Source organism: Emydura macquarii, unplaced genomic scaffold (assembly GCF_026122565.2).
Source record: "Emydura macquarii macquarii isolate MOO-44397 ecotype Brisbane River unplaced genomic scaffold, CSIRO-AGI_Emac_v2 contig_1230, whole genome shotgun sequence".
In the NCBI taxonomy this organism is placed as follows: domain Eukaryota; kingdom Metazoa; phylum Chordata; order Testudines; family Chelidae; genus Emydura; species Emydura macquarii.
In genome coordinates, this window is record NW_027131367.1 from 17385821 (window position 1) to 17411369 (window position 25549).

Here is a 25549-nt window from a genome sequence, read left to right on the forward strand (position 1 = left end):
GTGCTACCATACTCCAGTGACTGAATTAGGATCTCAAACATGACCAATGAGACAACCTTGAAGGAGACTTTAAAAAGAAAAAAGTTCATGCCTGAGTATAAAAGGAGCAGTGATATGACCCAGTGGTACTCTATTAAATTACAGCCATACCTCAGACTATAAAACCACCTTGAAAAGCACGGCTCTATGTCATTATAAAGAAGAAGAGCAAGGGTTTGTACTTAGCAATGGTGCAGCCATTTGAAAAAATTAAAGTAAAACGTGATTAAAAACATACAACTGTCAAACACATTTTCAAATACTGTTTTTCTCTCCTCCCACTCATTGTTTATGAGAGATCTTATGACTACCATGCAAATAAACAACTGGTTCAAACAACAAGGAGTATTCATTCAGTATTTGAGTGTGGCACCTAATAAAAGCTGAAAAAGCAACATAACAGAAAGACAAACACAAAGGGGAGAGAGAGAGAAAGAGAGAAATAAATATTTACATTAATTATCTCAGGTAGCGATATCAGGTAGGTAGAGGCAGCCTATAGCTTATGTATTTATTGCAGGTATTTTATTTCTACAGAAAAAATAATAAAAATACTAGCTAAATAAAATGATTAAAATACTGTGTCTATTGCCATAGCTTCTGTACTCCTCAAATCATTAAGAAAATACAACTAAAATAAATAATTTCTACAAACTTAGATACTGCCCCTCACTCAAGTTCACATTATTTGCAGTATGCGGGGTGAGAGAGAGAAAGTTATAATTAGAGATGAGAACCGTAGTGTCTATTGTAGCAGAGAAGAGACAATTTGGTTGCAATGAATATAAAAGGGTGTGGTTTTTTTTCTGGAGGCTGCTGGACAGACTCTGTGGTCCTCAGCCATGGAGGACCATTCTTACTGTACAGTAGAGGTTTTCTAGCTCCTAGAGTGACTAATACAGTTTAATGTGTTGCTAATGTCACCACATTTACAGTATACCTAAGCCCTGGCCAGGACTAAGAAGCCATGGAGGAATCGTTTACTACACTAGAGGATGAGCCCAGAAAGAACAGTTACTTATCTCATAACTGTTGTTCTTTGAGACATGTTGCTCGTGTCCATTTAGAATTAGGTGTGTGTGCGCTGTATGCATGGGTCTGAATAGGGACTTGGAATGGTTCTCTCATTACAAGAAGTAATTTTCACTGTTCACACATTCTCACCTTCTAATCAACTGTTGTGAATAGGCCTCATCTACCCTAACTGAATTGACTTTGTTAGCACTTGCCTTCCCCATTGTTATGTTTCTTACCCTTGGATGTATATATATACCTCCTATCTGTGATTTCCATTTCATGCATCTGACAAAGTGGGTTGCAGCCCATGAAAGCTTATGCCTGCAGAAATTTGTTAGTCTTCAAGGTGCTACAGGACTCTCGTTGTTTTTGCTGTATACAGACTAACACGGCTACCCCTCAGGAACTGGTGAAAATACTTATTCCTAGAAAGACCCAAGAGTATCTCATAGAAGGTCTGAGCTAAATTTTGAACTACAGCAGCAGTATGTGCTGTAGGGTTAGAAGCATGTTGCTGGATATACATCTGGCACAAGAGACATCCTGTCTCAAAGAAAGTTCTCTCACTTCCGACCAACACACTGTACTGAAGGGCACTTTTTACTGCTCACCTCAGCAACTGGATGGAACATGCTTGCTACAACTGCTGCCTTCCAGAGTTTACTGCTGATGAGAGCATACTGCTGGACTGTGGACCTACTATCCAATGGCTGGAAGCTGAAGCTAGATTAAAAAAATGCACCTTGTCTTTATCCTGAATTTATCTGTTAGGTTAATTAACAATTGGACACCTTATCAAGGGATCTGATGGATTTCCCATCACTTGATGTCTTCAAATCAAGATCAACTGTCTTTCTAAAATATAAGTTCTAGCTCAACCATTAAATATGGGTTTGATGCATAAATTATTCAGTGAAATTCTCTGACCTGGGATATACAGCAGGTCAGTCTAATCACACTGACCCTTTCTGCTTTAGAATCTATGGAACTATGTCCCCTTTGTAGCTAACGATGGACCTACAGCCACACTCATACCTCAAAACAGCGAGAGTTCTGTGGCACCTTAAAGACTAACAAATTATGTCCATGCATCCAACGAAGTGGGTTTCTGCCCATGAAAGCTTATGCCCAAATAAATTTGTTAGTCTTTAAGGTGTCACAGAACTCTCGCTGTTTTGCAAAAAACAGACTAACACGGCTACCCCTCTGGAACTCATACCACAGTATGTCTGATGGGCCTACCAGCTGGCACCGCATGCAGTGGCAGGCTGTCATATGTCATTCCACACCAGCTGGGGTCACTCCATCTTGCACACATGGATTAGCTTCTTATGGTATGCACTGCAAAGTGAAGGTGTGATTGTAGCATGGGTAGGCAGATCCATGTTACCTTTACTCTAGCTAGTACAGATAACACAATAGACACTATAGCAGTGTAGATGTGGTGTCATGGGCTTCAGTATGGGCTACACGAGAATACGTACCCAGGACTCCTGGAGAGCTTGTACTCTGGCTGCTGGCCTGTGATGAAGTTCATGCCACCATATCTATACTAAAGCTAACACAGGTATGCCTACTCATGCTACAATCATACCTTAACTTTGCAGTGTAGACATAGCCTTAGATGTTTCAAGCAAGTTAGATTTGTGGGTATGCACTGAAATTATTTTCAATGCTGAGCACTGACTGACAGAACATAATCCGAAATCTCTAGAGATCTTAAAAGGCTTGGTACTCTATCTTTGCAAATTTACATTAAACTTTTCTGTTTTAAGGCACTATTGTTAATTTTACTTCAGGAAACTGGTTTTTAATTGCCATTAGTTTGACTTCCGGTAGTACAGTCACCAGAAATAAGCTGGAGGGGCTATTAGAAGCCACCTCATTAAATTATTGAGTAATATTTGAACTGCTTCCCTTCAGAATTATCCACAGTACTCTTAAACCTCTTAATCTTTCTTTAGATCTGTGACTCTATCCCTTTGATTAGACCCTGATAAGGCCTTTAAATCATTTTGCCCTGATTATAAAACAGGAAATCTGTGACAATGTTATATTTGCTTCAGTGTTTGGGAAATAAAGTTAAAGGGTTACCAGAGACTGTACATTTTCTTTCTTCTAAAAGAGAAACATTTCTGCTCTACTGGCAAAGAGCAATTAAATTAAACAAAGAAAAGGTGAAAGCCAAAGGGTCAGGGCAAAGTGAATTCTAAAGGGCACTTAATAATACGCTAGCAAGAAATGTCTTTAGAAGTAGGGAGGAGGTGGGTTTTCAAATTCTTTACAAGTATAATTTATCATTGAGTCCAGCACTTTCTTTTCTTCTTGGATACTGCTCAAATAGTGATCTCTGTTCAGCTTTAACTGTACTATGCCAAGAATATCAGAGCCTGTGTTTTGTCCTGATTTTTCCCCAGAGCACCTTGACAGGTCATTTGACAGCCTGACAATATTCTAATTCATGTTCCAAAAAAATCACAAATTTCTCCTTAACCTTTCAGCTCCCAGGGCTTATTATAATTTCATGGTTTCTTGAGAAAATTCTGACAGCTTTCTTTTGACCCAGAGAAAAATGAAGAAATGTACTAGCCAGCCCATCAAATGCTATATAGCTCCTTTAGACATTTATAGTATTCACTGCATTCTCCTGTGTATCAAGATGTATATTGACACCACCTCAGTTCCTCCTTTCCATGACCCCTTATCACCGGAACAGATCAGAGCTGAGAGCCAGCCACTGCATTCTGAACTGCAGTTTGTATTCAGAAATGTTAGCAGCTCACACTAAACTATTACACCTGGGTCTCATTAAAAATAATTTCCCTTTGATTGCACTTTTAGATAAGTTTTAGAAAGTGGTAAGACTTACTTAAAATTCTAGTCTGGATACACTTAAAAAGGAATGTTAAAGTTGGGGGTGGGGTTAGAGGGACAGGATAGACAGAGAATTTAGTTAGAGCAGAAAATATTCTACACTGATCTGTCCTGGAAATCAGGGACAAAATGATCGTGGTGTTTGTCATTCTAATCTCATGGTTAAGTTTGTGCATATAAAAACATGATTATGCAATCTGCCATATTTGACTCTCCTTTGTTCAGTAGAAGTTTGAGGCAAGAAGAGGAGTTTGCTGGTTAGGCAGGCCAGAAAAGATTTTGGCATTATCTATGTCTTTTGTGCTCTAGGTATCCCAAAAGTATTTACAAAGCAGTAAGTTAGGGTATCTTAGTGTAGTAATTGTGCAGCCATTACACACTTATAAATAGTTGACACAAGACATTAGAGTTAGGAAAATATTGGCCAGGAAGGAAATTAGGTTTCTTTTTCAAAAGCACCAAGGGATCTTTAACTTTTACTTCAATGTCCAAAAGAGACAGGGCAAAGCTCTGTAGTCTTATGTTTCATCTGAAGGATGGAGGATATGTTTAGCCAGAGCTATGTGCTGACATATAACTAGAACAGTTAAAGATGCTGGCCACAGGTTGAGGTGTACTGAAAAAGATATATAGTGGAAACTTCACACAGCAGCAGCCTCCGGTATATCTGTCTCTAGCCAAGGCCATCAGTCCCACACTCTCTTGAGCAATCAAGTTTTGAAATGTACCAATCATTTAATGACAGTGAAACTGTACATAAGGCTGGAACACTTCATTCTCAATGTAACTTTGTGTGACATATCTGAAGCCAGTGATGACTTTTTAATAACAGTTCTATGTGCTGGAAGAAACTTGCAAGCAAGGTACCGCACACTTGATCAAATTGGTAAAATCTTGCCACTCATTCCAATAACAGAGGTCTGTACTTTTTCATTTGTGTGGGATAGATGCACTCCGGGAAGATTCTCTCTCTTGATTTTTCTGTAGTTACTCAGAAATATGTTCACCCTCCTCCTACCTCGAGATGGTACTGAAGAGAGGACACTATCCTGTAAAAAGTGGTTGTCATTAAAATCTTTACATTCTTGCCTAGTGAACATCTCTGTGGTATTCCATATAACTCAGCATACCATGAATACCATATTAAAATCAGTTACTTACAAGAGGCAATCATAAAGAAGTTATGAGAGATTACTTCAGCATTATCTGGTAACTTGCTTTTCCTACTTAAAAATATTTTAACTCTGGCTTTAAGGATTAAATAACTAAATTATTCTCCTCACTTTTATATAATGGAAATGAACAAACACAATTAAACACATATCACATAGACAGCCATTCTGTTCTCCTTATTTAAATTGTGTAACAGGATCTTGATCATTGTACCTGGATAGTGCACAAAGTATATTTGTAATTCTGACTTTTGATGGAGTTAGGATTTTTAATCACATTTCAGAAGAAGTCATTTAGTATTCTGTTTGGATATTGCAATAATGCTCAGGCAGAGAAAATATGACTTTCTAGTGAATGAACACCTTGAAGGAGAGGGAATTTGTTAATAAAATGGAGTCTTTGTAAACAAATGTTTTAAATCTCCCATGAAGCATTGAGACAATTACATATATTTTACCAAGAAGAAGGATTTACACATTGGTTAACATTCGATTATGTTCCATCATTCCATGTGAGTTGTTTACATAGATCTTCAAATAACAACCTCTCAAACATTTGAAATATGAAGAACAGGTGTTCAGATTTAATTCCAAGTGAGAAATGCAGCTTTTTGGCATGGAAACCATTCTGTAAGTGGAAAGACTAGAATCTAGACATTTCTTGATCTGTTTCCTGGTTTATTGGCAGTGACATGACACCTATAGATTGCATAATTAATACCAGCTCAAGAAGGTGGAGAGATATGATTAACATGTCAGATGATTGGTGAAGTCAGCATATACACACACAAAGAGGACTCAGTGTTGGCCTATAACTCTGCTCCCATGGATGTGTATGCTAAATTCCCCATTTATTCCAAGGGGAAGAGTGAGGCCAACGCTGAGCACTTCTGAAAATCCCACCTAAATTGTTTAGGATGTGATGACTTGAGAAATTGCTGCTTTCCTTCTTTGTCACCATCCTGTAGTTGTGGTCAATGGAAGTGTTTTAATGAGACCCCCTTGGGTTTAAAAATGAGGGGGCTGTCAACATGGCATTTTCCTTGAAGGTCCCTGGCCTCCGGAACTCACACCCCAAAAAGCCTCTTTTATCTCCCTGATGTTTGGGGAGGAAGTAGACTGTGGGAAATAAAGCCATGATTTTTTTATTATTATTATTGATTGGTGGGTAATTATTAGATTTATATGTGCATGACCTATATCATAATTCGAAAAATCCTTAGACTTGCCATTGAGGCCATTTAAGCAGATCACATCTTAATCTCGGGAGGCACATACATTTTAAAATAAAAAAGTAGGAGGACAAAAAAACCAAAACCAAAACAAAAGAACAGTATGGTTAAATGGCAAGGCTCAGGAAGTTATTTAAGCCAATAGACAGGGAGGGAATAGAATAGAACAGAATAGAATAGGGAAAGGCAGTATGGTCAATCTACTGGATAGGGCACTGGACTAAGAGTCAGGAGACCTGGGTTCTATTCTGAGTTCTGCCACTGACCTGCTGTGTGACCTAAGGCAAATAATTTCTCCACTCTGTTCCTCTCCAATTCTTCTCTGTCTTTTCTATTTATACTGTAAACTCTTTGCGGCAATGATTGTCTCTCACCATATATTTGTACAGCACCTAGCACAATGGGCCTCACTGTCAGTTGGGGTCTACAGATGGTACTGTAAATCTAACAATAATAATAATTTAGTGTTGTAGTAGTTAAGTAGTACATAAATTAGAATAGGAATTACTTCCAGAAGTATTGCATAGCTACTTGTGGCAGTGTTAGATAGAGGAATTCAGAAACAAAGTGGAATATCAGTATGCTTATTAATTACCAGAATGTGCTTCCACACACAGGGTATGTTTACACAGGAGGCAGAAGCTATGACTCCCAGCTCAGGTAGACATACATGTGCCAGTTCTGTTTGAGCTAGCATCAAAAAATAGCTGTATGTTAATAGTGGCACAGGCAGTAGCTTGGGTTAGCTGCCCAAGTGTGCACCCAGGAGTTCAGGTGGGACTGGACTCAGGTGGCTAGCCTGAGCTGCTGTCTGTGCCGCTGTGGCCACACTGCTATTTTTAGGCCCTAGTTTGAGCACAGCTAGTGCATGTATTTCTACCCAAGCTGGGAATCACACCACTCAGCTGCTGTATAGACATAACTAATGTTGTTTCAGGGTGGCGTGCCAATGCCTTAACTCTAGAAACATATCAAAAAATCAGAAGTGCTGTTTGTTGAAGAAAATATGGCTACTAACCTTCTGTAACTGTTGTTCTTCGAGATGTGTTGCTCATGCCAATTCCAAACTAGGTGTGCGTGTGCTGCATGCACGGTTCGCCAGAAAGCTTTTCCCCCAGAGTACCTGTAGGGTTGGCTGTGGAGCTCCCTGGAGTCGCGCCTCCATGGCGCTCTATATAGGGCCCTGCCGACCCTTCCCTCCTCAGTTCCTTCTTGCTGAAGGATTCCAACAGTGGGGTAGATAGGTGGGTTTTGGAATGGACATGAGCAACGCATCTTGAAGAACAACAGTTACAGAAGGTTAGTAACCATTTTTTCTTCTTCGAGTGCTTGCTCATGTCAATTCCAAACTAGGTGATTCCAAGCCAGACCATAGGAGGTGGGGTTGGAACTCAAACTCCCACAGACTGCAGGACTGCTCTCCTGAACGTAGCATCATCCCCAGCCTGCTGAGTAATAGCATAGTGCATTGTGAACGTGTGGACCGAGGCCCACATTGCCGCCTAGCAAATGTCCTGGATCGGCACTTGCGCCAAAAATGCTGCGGAGGATGTCTGTGCTCTTGTGGAATGGGCCATTAACGCAGGGGCAAGCACTTTTGCTAGGTCGTAACATGCCCTGATACATGACATTATTCAAGATGAGATGTGTTGTGACAAAACTGGCTTCCCTTTCATCCTGTCAGCTACTGTCACGAACAGTTGAGACGTTTTCCTGAAAGGCCTGATCCTTTCGATGTAAAAGGCTAAGGCCCTTCTGACTTCAAGGGTGTGCAGCCTACACTTTCTACCACTGGCGTGTGGCTTCAGGAAAAAGACCAGGAGGAAAATGTCCTGATTTGAGTGAAAAGACAAGACCACCTTTGGCAGGAAAGCCAGATGGGGACGAAGCTGGACCTTGTCCTTAAAGAAAACCGTGTATGGCGGCTCTGAAGTCAGCACTCTGAGTTCAGATACCCTCCTGGCTGAAGTTATGGCTGCCAGAAAGGTCACCTTCCAGGATAAGTAGAGGAGCGAGTAAGATGCCAGAGCTCAAACAGAGGCCCCGTTAACCTTGAGAAGACAAGGTTCAGGTCCCACTGAGCCACTGGTGAATGTGTGGGTGGGAAAAGCCTGTCCAATCCCTTCAAGAACCGCTTAACCATGGTGTTAGCGAAAACCAAGCCACCCGCCTTCCCTGGATGGAAGGCCGAAAGAGCCGCCAGGTGGACTTTAACCGATGATCCCGATAAGCCTTGCTGCTTCAGGTGAAGCAAATAGTCCAATATCATCAGGATTGGCGCTCTCAAAGGCGAGATGCCCTTTGTTGCAGCCCACATGGAAAACCGTTTCCACTTCGCCAAGTAGGCACCCCTTCTAGAGGGTTTCCTACCACTAAAGAGGACCTCCCTGACTTGGTCTGAACACACCAATTCCCTGGAGTTCAACCACAGAGGTTCCATGCCATGAGATGCAGTGCACTGAGGTTAGGGTGCTGCAGTGTGCCCTAGTCCTGGGTGAGCAGATCCAGGAGAAAAGGTAGAGTGATTGGCATTTCGACTGAAAGATCGAGCAGTGTTGTAAACCAGTGCTGCCAGGACCAAGTCAGGGCTATCAGAATTACCAGGGCCCTGTCCTGCCAGATCTTCATCAGCACCCTCTGGATAAGTGGAGTTGGTGGAAAAGCATAGAACAGCTGATCCATCCACGGGATGAGAAATGCATCCGCAATGGACCCAGGGCTGTGCCTCTGAAAGAAGCAGAACCTCCTGCACTTTTTGTTGAGTTCTGAGGCAAACAGGTCTACCTGGGTAACGCCCCACCTCTGGAAGACATCAGCGAACACGTCTGGGCAAATGGACCACTTTTGGGTGAGGAAAGACCTGTTGAGGTTGTCTGTCAAGGCGTTTTGGTGTTCCGGGAGGTCTGATGCCAGTAGGTGGATTGACTGAGCGATGCAGAATTCCCACAAACTGAGGACTTCCTGGCACAGGTGAGAGGAGTGAGCTCCATCCTGTTTGTTTATATAAAACATTGCTGTCGGGTTGTCTATCAGAACCAAAACCACCTTGCCCTGTGGCCCTTGGATGGCAGAAAGTACTTCCTCTCCACCCTTCTAGCAAGAGACTGGGGTCTGCCATAAAGTTTTTGGGGTCTTCCTGATGGTCTTGATCAGTGGCAAGCGATCCTCGAAGGGCCTTCCGGGACCAATATGTCTACCATGAGGTCAGTGTCCTCCACCATCTCCTCAGCCTGAAGGCCCATATTCTGAGCTATCCCATGCAGGAGCTCCTGATGTGCCCTGCTGTCACTCAGGATGGCCGCCAGGGTAGCTCCCGCTAACGCTTCGTCCGAGGAAGAAGAGGACGATTCCCTCACAGGACCTGGGATCTCCTGTCCCTCGGCACCAGCCGGGTCGCACAGTGCCATCTGACCTCCCCCGGTGCTGGGTTCTTGGGGTTCGTCCAGCTCAGTGCCCCGTGTCTGGCGGGGCACTCGCAGAGTGAGAGGGCCAAGGTCTGGAACCCGAGGCCAAAGAGTACAACCTGCCCGAGTGGGACCCTTGGGCCTGGTGATATGCCTGGGAGGCCCAAAAAGTCCACTGTGGCAGCATCTGCCATTGGGGCGGCCACTACACTGAGGGAGGCAATGACCCCTCTCCGGTCTCTGTCTGCTCTGGCACCGGCTTCTCCTGGATACTACTGACTCCGCTTCAGAGTCTGAGGAGAATCTTTCGCTGCGTGGAGACCTGAGTGGTGTGGTGCTGGACATGGGTGCTGCGGGGAGCGCGATCTGGCTGCGGTGCTGGACAGTGCCGGGGATCGGTGCCACGGTGACCGGGGTCTGGCCATCAGCACCAGTTTGCCCCTTGATGGCACCGGAGCCTTCTTGGGTTCCGGGGCTTGCCTGTGCTCTTGCCTAGGGTGGGCTGGCAGGGCTGTCTCCTCGATCAGCTCCTTCGCCGCCTTGAAGGTTTCAGGAGTGGAGGGGAACTGTAAATCTTCCTCCAATATCTCCCTTGTCAGAGACGCCACCGGCACTGGACTTGACAAACCCCTTCTTAGGGCCGGAGTTAATGGTGCCACACCTTGAGGGTCCAGGCTCAAGTGGCCCAGCATGGGTCTCACTCTGCCCAATTCCTTTCCCGATGATCTTGATGTCAGTGAACACCCTCTCTCCAACCTCTTCTTTTTATGTGGCACCAGGGAATGGGAACGGTGTTGCTGAGTCTCCCATGCCATTGTCTTCAGTGCCGGGGAGGTGTGTTGGTACTGCGGCTCCTTAGCAAAGTCCTTCAGCTGGAGAACTCTACACTGAGGCCGATTTTCTGGCTTGCTCCCAGAAGCATCCAAAGGGTGAAGAGCTTCCTCCATCATTAGAAATTTGAGCCTTTGGCTCCTCTTTCTGGGTCCTTGGATGGAAGCTTCAACAGAACTGTGCTACAAGTGCGACTCTCCCAAAAACTTCAGGCAGGAGGAGTGCGGGTCATCTCTGGGCATAGGCTTGTTGCAGGACACGCACGACTTGAACCCAGGCATGCCCCAACCCCAATACGGGGCAGGCAGAACTAAACCTCCGGCTAATCGGGAACTCTATCCTACACAACTACAACTAAAGTTAAACTATTTAAGTATTTACAGGTACTTAACGAGAAGCGATAAGAAGGGGGAATCACTTGCTAAGCAAGAGAAACCGGTTGTTCCAGTAACCATCACAGGCGGTAAGAAGGAACTGAGGAGGGAAGGGTCAGCAGGGCTCTATATGGAGCACCATACAGGCACGACTCCAGGGGGTTCCACAGCCGACCCTATGGGTACTCTGGGGGAAAAGATTTCCGACAGACCACGCACTTTGGAATCAACATGAGCAAGCACTCAAAGAACTGAAGTCTTTTCTGAAATGTGCAAGCCAGAAGAGTGAAAAGGCTTTCTTTGGTTTTATCTTGTATAGTATTTGAGTTTAATTATTCACACATGAGCTGTAAACTCTTTTCACTGTGGCCCATTTAATAGCAATAGGAAAAAAACATCTGAGTGTGTAACAATACCAATTGTCCTGCTACCTACCACTTCTTAACAAAATGGAATCAAGAATGGAGTATCAATTATGTTTCTATCAGTAGCACTCACCTTCCCACCCTCATCAAATTTGCCCACGTGACAAAACCATTCTCGGGAGCAGAACCAGGTAGGCATGATCACAGTGGGTCCATGAGAGGTAAACACCTAGAAAAAACATGATAAGAAACAGCCTTAGAGGAAAGGAAGAACAGTTCCTAATAAATCTACTCTTTGACAATAACATTTATTTAATTTATTAACTTATGCCCTGGTCCTGCAAAGACTTAGGCTTGCACTGGACTTTAAGCACATAAAAAGTCACATTGAATTCACAGAGACTGCTCATGTATTCATGGTTCAGCACTGGCACAAGTCTTTTCAGCGCCATGGCCTAACAGATTAAAACTAGTATTTCCTATTTCATATACAATTGCATTGTGGCTCTTCCTATGAGTCATAACAAGTTTTACAGCACATCCAAAGATCTTAGAACTGTAATTCAAGTTTTGAGAGATCCAACACAACTGAAAGTTCTACTAATTTTACTAAAAATGCTAATCTTAATAATGAACGGAAAGTACATATATAATGGAAAGTCTATGTCCAATTCTAGAGCTCCTGTGTGCTTTCAGAAAGCACAAAATTACAAACTTTGTTCTATCTTTTATGATTTCTGTGGAAGGCAAGAAAATAAAATTGGGGAAAGTAAAATACAGTTTGATTTTAAACCAGAACAATATGTATACATTACTTAATGCTACAGGGTTAAAATAAAAGTCTTGGAAAGAAACATATGATTTGGCAGACAACATGAATGTAGTTATTAATTTAAAATTTTTTAATGCTCATAGCTTCAATGATTGCACCAACACAGCCAGGAGCAGTACGCAAACAACCTTTGCTGCCTTAAACAAACATGTCAAAAACCCAACTATGAAATAAACCAGAATATCTGGATTATGTACAGTTAACCAATTATCTCTTTTATTACAATGAAAAATATCAAGCAAATCAGGACACTGAATGTGTCCAACCGAAAATCTGAAGTTAAAATTGCATATTGTGTCCAGTTCCAAAGAAAGTTACTTGTATAAGCAGGTTTAAGGAAACAGAGAAAAATAAAAGAAACAAATGTATTGTCAGTTTCAATCACTAATGAAAATATATTGGTCTCCTTAAAAGATAATTTCAGAGTATACTATAGATGCAATAAATATTACTCTATAGCTAAAATTCTCAAACTCGGTTGCATGAATTTAGACTTCTAAATCCATAGTTAGATACTTAATTTCAAAGGCGCTATGCACCTGTTGCTCTTATTAAGTTCAACATGAGCTGGGGTTGGTCAGTTCCTTAGGTCACTTTCCTTTTTAATTGAACAAATAGGGATATAGGCTCTTTAGGCCCACAGATTCAAAACTTTTAAACTTAATTCTGAATTGAGTCACACAGGGGATGGTATTTTCAAAAACACCTATGGTGACTTAGGTCTTGTCTACACTAGAAAAACAAGGTTACTTACCAGTAACTGTTGTTCTTCGAGATGTGTTGCTCATATCCAGTCCAATATAGGTGAGTGCACGCCAGCATGCACAGTTCCCGGAACTTTTTTCCCCTTAGCAGTACCCGTAGGGCCGGCTCTGGTGCCCCCTGGAGTGCCGTGCACATGCCACGGCACATGAGGCACTGCCGGCCCCACGCCCCCTCAGTCTCTTCTTTCTGCCAGCTCTGACAGCGGGGATGGAGGGTGGGTGTGGAACGGATATGAGCAACACATCTCGAAGAACAACAGTTACTGGTAAGTAACCTTGTTTTCTCCTTCAAGTGATTGCTCATATCCATTCCAATATAGGTGATTAAATAGCCATACCCTGGAGGTGGGTAGGAGTTACCGTGAGCTGCCCTCATCACGGCTCTGCCGAATCCCGCGTCCCCTCTCGCCTGCTGCACAATGGCGTAGTGGGGCGTGAAGGTATGCACCGACGACCAGGCGGCGGCTTTACCGATGTCCTGCAGGAGCACTCTCTCCAGGAAGGCCACAGAGGAGGCCTGAGTTCTGGTAGAGTGTGCTGTGATGATACCCAGGAGAGGCACATTCACCCGCTCATAGCATCACTTGATGCAGGATGTGATCCATGCGGAGATGCACTGGGCGGAGACGGGTGATCCTTTCATCCAGTCCGCCACTGCGACAAAGCTGCGTCGATTTCCAGAGTGGCTTTGTCCTCGATGTAGTAGGCCAGGGCTCGTCTCAAGTCCGGCAAATGCCATCTCTGTTCCTCTTCCAAACCGTGCGGTTTGGGAAAACACAAGGAGAGATTTATCTTGGTTCCAATGAAATTGGGAAACCACCATGGGCAGGAAGGCTGGGCACGGCCTCAACTGCACTTTATCATTATAGAGTACTGTATAAGGGGGCTCTGAGGTCAAGGCCCTAATCTCGGAGACCCTCGTACCTGAGGTAATGGCCACCTAGAGGGCTACCTTCCATGAAAGCATGAGCAGAGGGCATGAAGCCATGAGTTCCAAGGGGGGGCCCGTGAGTCTAGAGAGGACCAGGTTGAGATCCCAGGGAGGCACCGGGTCACGAACCTGCGGATAAAGCCTCTGCACCTCCTTGAGGAACCTGACCAACATGGGATGGGAGAACAAGGATCTCCCCTCTGGCGGCTGATGGAAGTCCGAAATGGCTGCCAGGTGAACCTTCAGCGAGGCCAGCACCAGACCCTGGAGCTTTAGCTGGAGCAGGTACTCCAGGATCGCCTGCAGAGGCGAGAGGCTGGGCGGAATGCCCTGGCACTCCGCCCAAGAGGTAAACCGTTTCCACTGAGCCCGATACACGACCTGTGTAAAAGGTTTCCTGCTGCCCAGCAGGACTCGCTGGACCTGCACCGCATAGGTTCTCTCTCCCTCCGTCAGCACAAGAGCCTCCGGGCCGTGAGCTGCAGGGAGTCCAGGTCCAGGTGCAACCGACGACCGTAGTCCTGGGAGAGACGGTCGTGTCACCTTGGGCCGAAGCAGTGAATGTGACATCCGCCCTATCCCTGTTTATTTCCAGTAGGATCTTGGGCAAGGGTGGAATGGGCGGGAACGCATACCTGGGGGTGTCCACGAATTGATCCATTTGGGGAATACCCCACCTTCGGAAGATCGTAGTCATTACCTCCGGGTGCAGCGACCAGTCGTGGCGGGGTAGAAATGTCCTGCTGAGGCAATCTGCCTCATCATTCCTCACCCCCAGGGAGTGAGAGGCAGTCAAGTGGAAGTCGTGTCTCCTGGCAAAGCCCCACAGATGGGTAGCTCCCTCACATTGAGCCGAGGAGCACACCCCTCTCTGTCTGTTTATATAAACATATAAACATAGCTGCGGTGTTGCCCCAATGAATTTTATGCGTTGCACCGGGGTTAGAATGGACTTCTGCTTGTTTATGAGCAGTCCCAGCCTACTGCACGTGGGGCAAGTGAGGGTCACGCTCTCCTGCACTTGGAACCCGGACCTGCCCCTGATCAGCCGGTCGACCAGGGAAGGGAAGATTTGCACACCCCTTCACCTCAGGTGGGCCGTCGCTACCGCCATGCATTTGGTGAACAAATGCAAAGGGCAGGGCTGTAAATTGGTACTGGGAGCCAGCCACTGTGAAGCGGAAGAAGCGCCTGTGGCTGGGGAGGATGGACACATGAAAGTATGCATCCTTGAGATGGAGGGCGGCATACCAGCCTCTTAGATCCAGGGAGTATGTGTTGCCGCTGCGCCTGGAGCCACGACTGTTGCCTGGAAGCCTGGGGCGTGTACAGACCCAGGGAGTGAAGCATGGCCCTGGAGTCCTTCAGATTGTGCAGCCTCGCATCAGTCAGATCTGAGAAGAGGGCCGACCCATCACAGGAAAGGTCCTGAATTGATTGCTGCTCCTCCTGGGACAGACCCAAGGATTGGAGCCACGAGCATCTCCTGATGGAAATGGCGGATGCTATGGCCTTACCCGCCTAGTTGGCAGCATCTCTAGACATTTGGAGCGCTGCCTTAGCTGCCGTGATTCCTTCATCAGGTGAAGTCGGTGGCCTGGTCCTGGGGCAGGGCCTCAGCAAACTGCCTTAGGGAATACCACAAGTTAAGATTCTCTCTCCCCGGGAGGGCCTGCTTGTTGGCAGTCCTAACTGTGGAGTAATGTACATTTAAATTTTTTTTTACACAAGTTATGTTGTGTCTGTTTTTGAGGATGGCACCATGGTGGCCATGCCCGTTCCATCGGTTGGCTGTGCCCACCCCTGGATTCCCAGGCCCGGGTGAGTGAATAGATACCCGAACCCTGCGGCTGGACATGATACTCTTTCTGAGGCACCCTCAACGTAGGGGTGACCAGGGAAGGGGTTTGCCACAGGGCCTTAACAATTTGAGGATTCTTATCGTGGGCTGGTAGGGCCACTCTTGCTGGGGCAGTTGCCACCAGCACATTGAAGAGGGTAACAATGGCCTCCGATAGGTCCTTGGCCTCCGGCCCCAAGCTAGAGGACACCCTCTTGAGCAGCTCCTGGTGTGCCCCAAAACCCTCCAGAGGCGCCATGAGGTCCCTGGAGACCACCTCGTCCGGGCCATGAGGTCCGGCTCCTCATCCGAGGAGCGGTGACTGGGCTTTCTGCTGTGCTGGGGGCACGGACTGCACCCCGGATGACAGGATGGATTGGGGGCTCTGGTCCCATCTGGGTGCCCCATGGGGGCCAATAAGGCCATTGATCCCGGGGCCAAACCTGGGCTGACTGCCACCTGCTTTGATGCCTTGTGGGGGCGTCAGCCATCCCGATGACTGTTTCCCCTGCGGGACCCTAAACCACAAGACAGGCGGTGCCGTGGCCGTCCTTGGTCCCGAGTGCCGAGCTGCACTGGAGACTGATGTCTCACCGCCTCCGACACGGAGGGCGACGAGGACTGCCTCCGTCGCTGCGGGTGATGCCCCTGGACAGAGGCACCCTGCAAAGAACACTTTGTACCAGAGCCTCAGTACCGAGGACGTCAGCGGCGCTGCTTACCCCTCGCTGATGGAGACCGATGCCATTCCGCAGTCCACGAGCCTGACTCCAGCGACCGGGTTTCGCGTTGGGGCCTGCGTGGTGTGGTGATCAGGGTTCCGCACCGCCTCGGTGCGGTGAGCCCCTCGGTGCCGAGGCCTCCGACGATGACCGGGACTGTGCCATCTCGGGGCAGGTGAACTCCTCGGTGCCGGAGATCTGGAGCAGGAGCCCAATCACCGCCTGGCGGACCTCGACCAGTGCCACCTCCTAGTGTGCGTCGCCCCCAGTGCCGGGGAGCAATGTCAGCACCGAGAGGGAGACTCCGCATCCGGTGATAAAGAAAGTCGGCTCACCAACGCCAACCTGGAGCGACTGCTGGGAGAGCGTCCTCACTCTACCCCTAGTGGCCGTCTGGTGGGAGATTTTCCTCCCCGTACTGGGGATCTCCACTGCCCCTGGGGGGATCCCACGCGGGCTTGCCCCAGGACCCCGGCCCCTTCTCCCTCAGCGAGGGGCGAGACGGGGTGGGGTGGGGGCGGAGGTGGCGTAGGCAGGCCAACAAGGCTCTTACCGCCTGAAAACCTCCGCGTTGTCAGGGGCACTCTCCCACTCCCAGGAGTCAGGGGTGGCTCCCTGCTCAGAGATGCAGACCCGGAGAGGACTCGACGGGCCGTGGCCGGTGCATCTCTGTACTCAACCCTGCCCATACCCACGGTGCAGGGGAGTGTCCGCGCTCCACGCACTCTCCTCATCGTCGGCACCGGGAATGCTGCTCCGTGCTGAGTCGAATGCAGTGCCGATGGTACACTCTGCACCGAGGTGACGTTCGGTGCTGACGGGGAGCAGGATGGCCCGAACACGGAGTGGAGCGGTGCGATAAGAGCAAGGCTTGAAACCTGATCTCTCCGGCCCTCTGGGCTCACTGTTTAAAAGCCCTGCATACCTTACTCTTGTCTTTCCTGTTTGCTCTCCCCCCAGGCACTTAAGATACCGAGCAGGGTGGAGACAGGGAGTGAAAACCAGGCAGCCGGGACATAGCCCAGCCACCTTAAGTCCGTCAGGGACTTCTTACTAAACTACACTACTTAACATCTACTTAAAACTAACTAGGGTACTTTGACTAACAAAGAGTTCAAAGAAGGGGAATGGCACTTGCAGAGAGCAAGTGCTAGTTTCATGCGACCGTCACAGGCGGAAAGAAGAGACTGAGGGGGCGTGGGGTCGGCGGTGCCTCATGTGCCGTGGCATGGGCGCGGCACTCCAGGGGGCACCAGAGCCGGCCCTACGGGTACTGCTAAGGGGAAAAAAGTTCCGGGAACCATGCACACTGGCGTGCACTCACCTATGGTGGAATGGACATGAGCAATCACTTGAAGGAGAAGTGTTGTTGACATAAGTTACAGCGATGATAAAGCGCTGTAATTACAATGCTTGTGCCTGTCCACATAGCACTTATTGTGTCACCGAAGTGTGTCCACAGTTGGTGCTCTAGCTTCGACAGTGAGAGCTGTACACTGTGGGCAGCTATCCCACTGTGCAACTCACCACCTTGTGCTACTAGGAGTTGTGGGAAGGCAAAGAGGAGCGTAGTGCACCATGCATGCGGATTTAACGGCCCAGGATGCAGTCCCGTCATTCCATGGTTTCTGAATGCATTTTGCGGCATTTTTGAATGGTCCCAGTTTCCTGTTGCCCACCATCTCTATCTGAAAGGATGGACCCTGCACTGCCCTCCACTATTGTCAGTGTTCTGAACACTTCATGGCTGGTCATTCAGTATATCACGAGCTCCCAATCAGAACAGTAATCCAAGGTACTTGACCTGCTGTGTGCCATACAAACAAACAATGCCAGATTACTGTTTTCAAGTTGGAAAATAATAGATTATATGCATACGAGTGTAATATGCTGCCAGTATTTCCTGTGAAACAAACTGTTAGAAGGTGTTGGTTCTGCTGGGAGATGCTGAGCCTGGTAACTGATTAGCAGGTATTGATCAACTGACTCACTGTTGCAGGCAGTTATTAACTCCACAATACATACAAAGGAAGTGGGAGTACCTAAAAAGGAACTGCCAAGCCTAGAAAAAAGTTGGGCTGCAACTGAGTGGAAACTTCTTCATCAATAAAGCAAAATCCTAGAAGCGGAATAAGTCCTGAGCCTATTTGGAGAATGCTAAAAGTATCTGGAAGTGAAGAAGAGTGGAAAATTCACTTGCTCACTAAGGCCCCAATTCAACAGAGCACTTAAGCATGTGCTTAACTTTAAGCAATGCAAGTAGTCCCATTAACTCCAATAAGATGAATCAGATGCTCAAATGCTCTGTAAAGAGAATACGCTGCTAAGGATCAATGCTGATATATTAGACAACCTCTACTTCATCACAATATATAGAACACCTAATGAGACTGGTTAAAAGCCAGAAACAAATCACGTATTATGTGTATGGACAGAGCATAAAAAAGATTTTTGCTTCTCTTGCAAAAATTTGTTCTCACATATGCACAGTGATGCAGATATTTTTATGCAAATGATATACATTGACCTGTAAAAGTACAGCACTATTAGTTTAAATAAGTATTCAAGCAACATTTTAAGGTTAAACTAATATTCTGTGTTTTTTTTGGAAATGCAAATAATTCTTGCATGGTTAGGTTGAGGACAAGATTAAAACTGATCTATTGATAGATGTATTAACTTGGGCAACACCTGTTCATGCCAATAAAGTTATTCATAGTGAAAACAATGGGGAATGAGTTAGAGATGACTATGGAAAAGGAGACAAAGAACTTTTAATATTTATTATTCTGAAGGAAATCATCCTAGGCAATCACAAAAGGGAAGCTGTACAGTTACTGATGCATAACTACTTTTTGTTCTTGGTTCTATAATTATCTGCACCCTGTTGCTCCATGTTGTAGAATAGCTTTTGACATAGATATGTAATCAGCTTGATGAAAATCACAAAGTTAGTTTAACTGTTAAAAGTCATAGAGCAGACAAAGTTTAAATACAAATGATATAAATAAAAAACAACATAACATGTTAGCACAATATGAAGCAAGAAAAATCTCCCACAACCCAAAACATTCTGTTCCAGTGCTTTTAAAAGCTAGAAGCTGAATACCGACATCAAACCAAATGACAGACTGAAATATTTTGTTTTTCAAACCCCTAAAATTACAGTGTAGCAATTTCAAACAAAAGACATGATATACAGCAGAACTGATGCACTGTAAATTAAAACATGTTACGACCAGGACCACATCACTTCTGATTAACACACTGTATCTGCTTTTAAAAAGAAATCCAAAACTAATGCAAAATCAAATGCAAATCATCACTTAAAATCAAACCAGCCCAATGATCCCATATGGTACCATCCAGGAAAGCCTAGCTCTATGATGGAACAAATATCTAGCAAGTTGAAGGACACATTTCAACGTAATGTTTAAAAACTTACTATTGCCATATATAAGAAAAATATGAATACTATTCAAATGCTTGCCTGTCCCTCACAGGAACTTTATCAGGATAATACACAGCAAGAGTAAAGAACAGAGACCAAAAAATGACGCTGGTAGTTCTAGATAAAAATTTTACATAAGTAATGTAAACCCCTCCGCTCATGGATGTGTACTTATTAATTAAAGGATGCTCAATACCTTGCAAGATCAGAACCTATGATTCTCTGTGCTAGCCAACTGCATTAGACAGACAGAGACAGTATGTACAACCCTCACAGGTAGGGGAAGCACTATTGCCTAGTTGATAGGGCACTGGAGTGAGACTCAAGAGACCTGGATTCAATTCCCAACTCTGCCACTGGTTTGCTGGGTAACCTTGACCAAAGTCACTTCCCTTCCTGCGCCTCAGTTTGTCTATTTGTAAAATGGGATAACATTCATCTCCTTTTTAAAGTACTTTGAGAACTGTGGATGTAAAGCACTGTGTAAGAGCTAAATATTATTAGATCCAGATGATATATTGCAGCACATATAAGAAAAGAGCAGAGGTTAAAGTGGCTGCAAAGCATCCTATTTTGGATCAGAGACATGTATCTATGGAATCAATTATAAAACCAGTGCTTGAAGATGCACATTTTTAGTGCTTTACCAGTAAAGAAAGGAAGATATAGAGGCTGCTGTCTCCTTGGAGGCCAAATGAAAGTAGGTCTGGTACTTTACCTTGGAATTTCCATATTTTCAAATGTTGGGTCTGTTTTAAATTTAGTCCTGACTTTTTAAGATTTTTTTTTAAAACAACATTCTTGCTTTCCTTGCCTCGACCCTATGAACCAATTCCACACTCAAGTCCTTCCCAAACTAAGCAGTGCCCTAGACATTGAGATGGTCAGGAATTTTGCCAGTTAGTCAAAAGAAACTTTTTGTGGGAATGTACCAGTTTCAACAAAGCTTTTATTGGGAAGGATTCTCAGGTCCATGGTGGAATTTTGAGTGGGCAGGCACGCATGCACGCACCCTAGAATAGCCAATAATTGGCACACATCTGTACCTCACCATACAACAGCCAATCTTCTTCTTTCGTATGGCTGGTGTAGAGCAGCAACTACAATTTCACCTGAAGTTGATCAAGCCAGATGGCTACATCAGTAGTTGCAGAATTAATTTCAGTGATGCTGACTTCATATTTATAAATTGGGCAATAGATGGTGATACGTTAGATAGTCTGTCATGGGGAGCCACACTCGCACACCAGGGAGTCCTTGATTTTCCACTTGGGCATTGTGTGTCCGCATCTGCTATGGTTGGTTCAGACTTGACCAAAATGTCCGTGGGAGGCGGAAGATGGCAGCCTTCATGCAGCCCATTCTGCTAAGTGAGAATTCATGACGAATGCCATCAACTCAGGGACTGACTGTTTCTCAGCGATCTCCCAGTCATCAGAGCAGCAGCTCAACAACAACAGTCAATAACCTGGTGGTTATGGCACTCACCTGAGATATAGGAGCCTCACGTTCAAATCCTTGCTCCAAAATAGGCAGAACAGGGACCTGAAACTGGGTCTTCCGCATTCCATGTGAGTGCTCTAACCCCTTTGGCTTACTAGGTTTTTTTTCTCTCTCTCTCTCTCCTCCGCTTTCTCTAGTTTTTTAGTGAACATTTTGAAAGGCTTAGGTTTTGTCCCGATGCAGAACAGAAAAAACATTTGAAATCTTTGAAAACTGTTGTGGGATGAGAAAACCATTTCCCATTCAGGTCTAACCAGAATCCATTAAACATGTCAGGAAAGCAGTGCTGAGTGAGAGACTACAGATCAGAGACTTAGAGCAGTAATAAGGCTTTGACATCTGACTTCAGGTTCAAGGATTTCCTTTAAAACAGGAACATGGGAGAGAAAGGAACATTGACTGGAAATCAAGGAAGAGGAGAAGGGATGAGACAGCTCTTTAAGTAGGAGAGACAGAACTGCAAGTATTGGCAATACTGGGAAGGAGAGCTGGGTGGGGAAAAAGCCATTTAAAGCATAGTAAAGTTTATTATTATTACTGTAGCCCCTACAAGCCCTATTTATGAAGCAGGACCCCGCTGTCTATTACAATGATTATGGCAGTGTTTCCCAAAGTTTTGAAAGCTGAGCCTGTATATAAAAATTCAAGAGAAGACAGTAAAAAGATGGGCCCTACCCTGAGAGACCCAGAAGCCAGTGAAAGGTAAGAGCATTCCATGTCTTCCAAAAAGCGATTTGGGCACAGTCAAAGAAGACTGAGCACCAACAACTCCCACTGACTACTTCACCAATTGAGGACTGACAATCAGCAGTTACCAGTGCTCAGCACCCTATGGGAGGCATTTAGTAACTTGCAGATATGGCCCAACTTTAGCAGTAGATTTGTTGTGCACTGTGTTGTCCAGGTGATAACCTGAAAAGCTTTATTTGTGTTTGAATACAAGATATAACTTGCTTTTAGGGACTTCTTATCTAACTACACTTAACAGTACTTAACAACTACTTAAAACTAACTAAAGTACTTTGAATAACAAAGAGTTCAAACAAGGGGAACAATACTTGCAGAGAGCAAGGCTAAGTTCCAGCAACCATCACAGGTGGAAAGAAGGAACTGAGGGGGCGTAGAGCCGGCAATGCCTCATATACCGCGGCATGTGCACGGGACTCCAGGTGGCACCAGAGTCAGCCCTACGGGGTCTGCTAAGGGGAAAAAAGTTCCGGGAACTGTGCATGGTGGCATGCACTCACTTAGAGTGGAATGGACATGAGCAATCACTCGAAGAACAACAAGTGTTTTAATTTATCATAGTATAAAGCTCATTATCTTGAACACTCCAGTATAGTCACCATGCCAAAACCTGTAGTTCTTACTCAACAGCGAATCCAGCAATTCAATTTTCACTCTGCATACAGGTGTTCCAATCCTCTTCTCCCAGATAAGCAAATAAGTACCTTATCATAGACTTTAATAGCTAGTTCTTGTTGAACATTTCCAATCCACAAGTTGTGTGTGAATACTCACAAGTCCCAGGTATTTCAAATAAATCAAAGCAAACTATTCTCAATTTGTAAGCAACTCTCCCCATCCCACCCTCTTGCAACCTAGAGGCAGAGGCTAGGCATAAGCAGTCCCCATCCTCTCCCAAGGGCAGGCACTGTTCTCTGATGCACTAGCCACCCCAAAGAGGCCTGGAAAGGAGGGTGGGGTCATAGCTTAGCCCCAGTCCCCACACCAGCAAACATGCAGTAAGGTGCATAATGACAGCAAACTTCCCCTTTGTATCTGGGAGGTCAGGGAGACAATTCCTCTTGGAACTCTCATGCAGCTTGATACAGCCCCTAAACAGGCCAATGCCTATAGGGTACAATCTAATCCTTACCCTATTGCACAACTCCAATTAATCATCACGAAGTTGCATAACAACTTCTAGAGCTGAATATTTATCCTAGAGAGTAAAGTATTTCATTAACATGATTGTCTCCTATCATAATTAATACAAGATCTTATTGTGATCAAAGTGGGGTGCTCTTTAATAATTCATACTTTATCTGAATCTGTCGCAAGTATGGTGTTTCTGTACCATATGTCGTAGTGGATATTTCACTTTGTCTGGGTAGCAGAGCCTACCCACCTAGGAAAAGAGGGAAGAGGCCCTAACAGTTGCCTGACATCGCCCATTGAAGAGTTATTAGGAGACACTGCCGGACTGAGTGGTCTTACTGTGTGTCTACACTGCTGTTGGGAATGTGCCTCCCAGCCCAGGTGTACAGACACCCACTAGCTATGCTGAAGCTAGTGTGCTAAAACTAGCTGCATGGATGTTACGGCACTGACATGGGCTAGATGACTAAGTACAAGCCCGCCTGGTTTCCTGGGTCCATACAGCCTGTGCCACAACATCCACACTGCTATTTTAGTGCACTAGCTCAAGCAGAGCTGGCGTGTCTGTCTACCTAGGCTGAGAGGCATGCGCCCTACTGCACTGAAGACACACCCTTCATGAATCTAGCCCCCTCTCCATGGAGAGCACTGAAACCAGTTTGATGAAGGTGAGTCATACTCAGAGACCCTCAGACACAGGAAGATCTGGGCTTGATAGAAGAATTTACGTTGGTTTCTGTTCTGTTCCTGCAACTTAAGAGGAAAGCGTTTCTAACTTAGCTTGTAATGAAGTACAAGATAAGATGAGATATGAAAGTAGGCGGTTCGTTTTAAAATCTCTTTTTCTCTAATACTTATTTCCAGCTCCTAAATAACCCCCCTTTGTTTTAAGGAGGCTGATGACCAGTATCACTGGTCACCCCAGTCAGAATTGCATCTTGATAAGCACTTACAGAATAGTGTACTTGGGTACTGGTCTAAGAGTGAAAGAATTGAGCTTCCACCTTGAGACAAGTAAGAGCAAGAGGCCAAACACCTGAGATAAGGACACTCAGAAATCAGACAGGGGATAGAGATGCAGTTCGTCCCATAACCAAAACACGTACCAAGAACAGTTTCAGTCCTAAGTAGGTTGCTTCCTTTTTTCTTGCTGAAATAGGTTTTTCTACTTTAAGTAAAGAGGAATAACTTCACATGACAACACCAACCCAGCCAATAATATTTTTCTATTTCTACAGCCAAACCCTGGATCAGTGGGAACTTACTTTGTTTGGTGATCATGGGATGAGAGGAGGATCATTTACACACATTAATGCCAAGATTTACAATTTACTGGACAAACTGGTAAAACCTCATCAAGAAATGATTAAAATAATTATCTAAGCGCAGATCTGGCTTTTCCGATGAGATAATGAATTTATTCTCCATTTTCTGGCTTGCCTTAGGGAAGCTTAAGTCATACTTTTATCAAACTGTGGCTTTTGAGTCAGTCACATCAGCTTGATTTCCAAAAGCTGTGGGGAGAAAATGACAAATGACAGCGTGTTTCAGAGCATTCTTAACTAAATAGATAAATTGCCTCGTGTCTCTAAAAGACTTGCGTGGGTGTCTTTATTCAGTGGCACTGTGCAGTATGCATCAGTCTATTGAGTATGTTCACATTGCTATGCAAAAATGTTTATGGAACAAAGCTCCTTCTGTCACTACTCTCTGATGCCTCTTCAGTTCGTTTGATTCTGTTACTTTCATTTACTGATGTTGAGAACGAGATAGCACCATGTTTTCTATGCTGAATTTCTCAGAAACTGAGCACTCCTCCTCTGCCCTCCTTTACAGGCAGCTTTCTTTGGTAGCCTCTGGGATAGAAATTTTCTGAACAGCAAACCAGGAAGGTTGTGAAGGTTTCTGCTATATTAGGAACAATACTATGACTCTATAGACTCAGCCTGAGGCTGAGACTGCAGCTTTGCCAGAGGCTCTGTTTAGACTGACGGCAATAAATTCGCCACCGTCAGAGGCTATGTCTAGACTGACAGTGGCAAATTTGCCGCCATCAGATCGATTGAGCGGAAATGAAGACCCACTCAACTGACCTGGAAATCGACGCTATTAATCCACTTCCACCAGGTGGAGTAACGCTGTGTCGATGGGAGCGCATTTCCTGTCAGCGCAACAAACTGAAGATTTTGGCAGCAAGTGTACACATAATCTTAGTTAGTGTAATACATTATGCTAATGCTTTCCCAGATGAGTCTCTACATAAGCTTTGGTAAATGCAAAAAGGTGCAGCCAAAGTCTTTATCCTTACTAAGGTCAT

The 25549-nt window shown here is 45.2% G+C and overlaps 1 protein-coding gene across 10 annotated transcripts in view; it reads right to left on the reverse strand.

The window, feature by feature from the left end:
* Window positions 1-25549, reverse strand: part of B3GNTL1 (UDP-GlcNAc:betaGal beta-1,3-N-acetylglucosaminyltransferase like 1) — a 261980-nt gene that overhangs the window by 51194 nt on the left and 185237 nt on the right. For all 10 annotated transcript variants that reach the window (XM_067547683.1, XM_067547682.1, XM_067547684.1 and 7 more), the window contains one exon: window positions 11442-11537. In XM_067547683.1, coding sequence (XP_067403784.1) covers window positions 11442-11537 — 96 coding nt within the window. The remainder of the gene's footprint in view (window positions 1-11441; window positions 11538-25549) is intronic.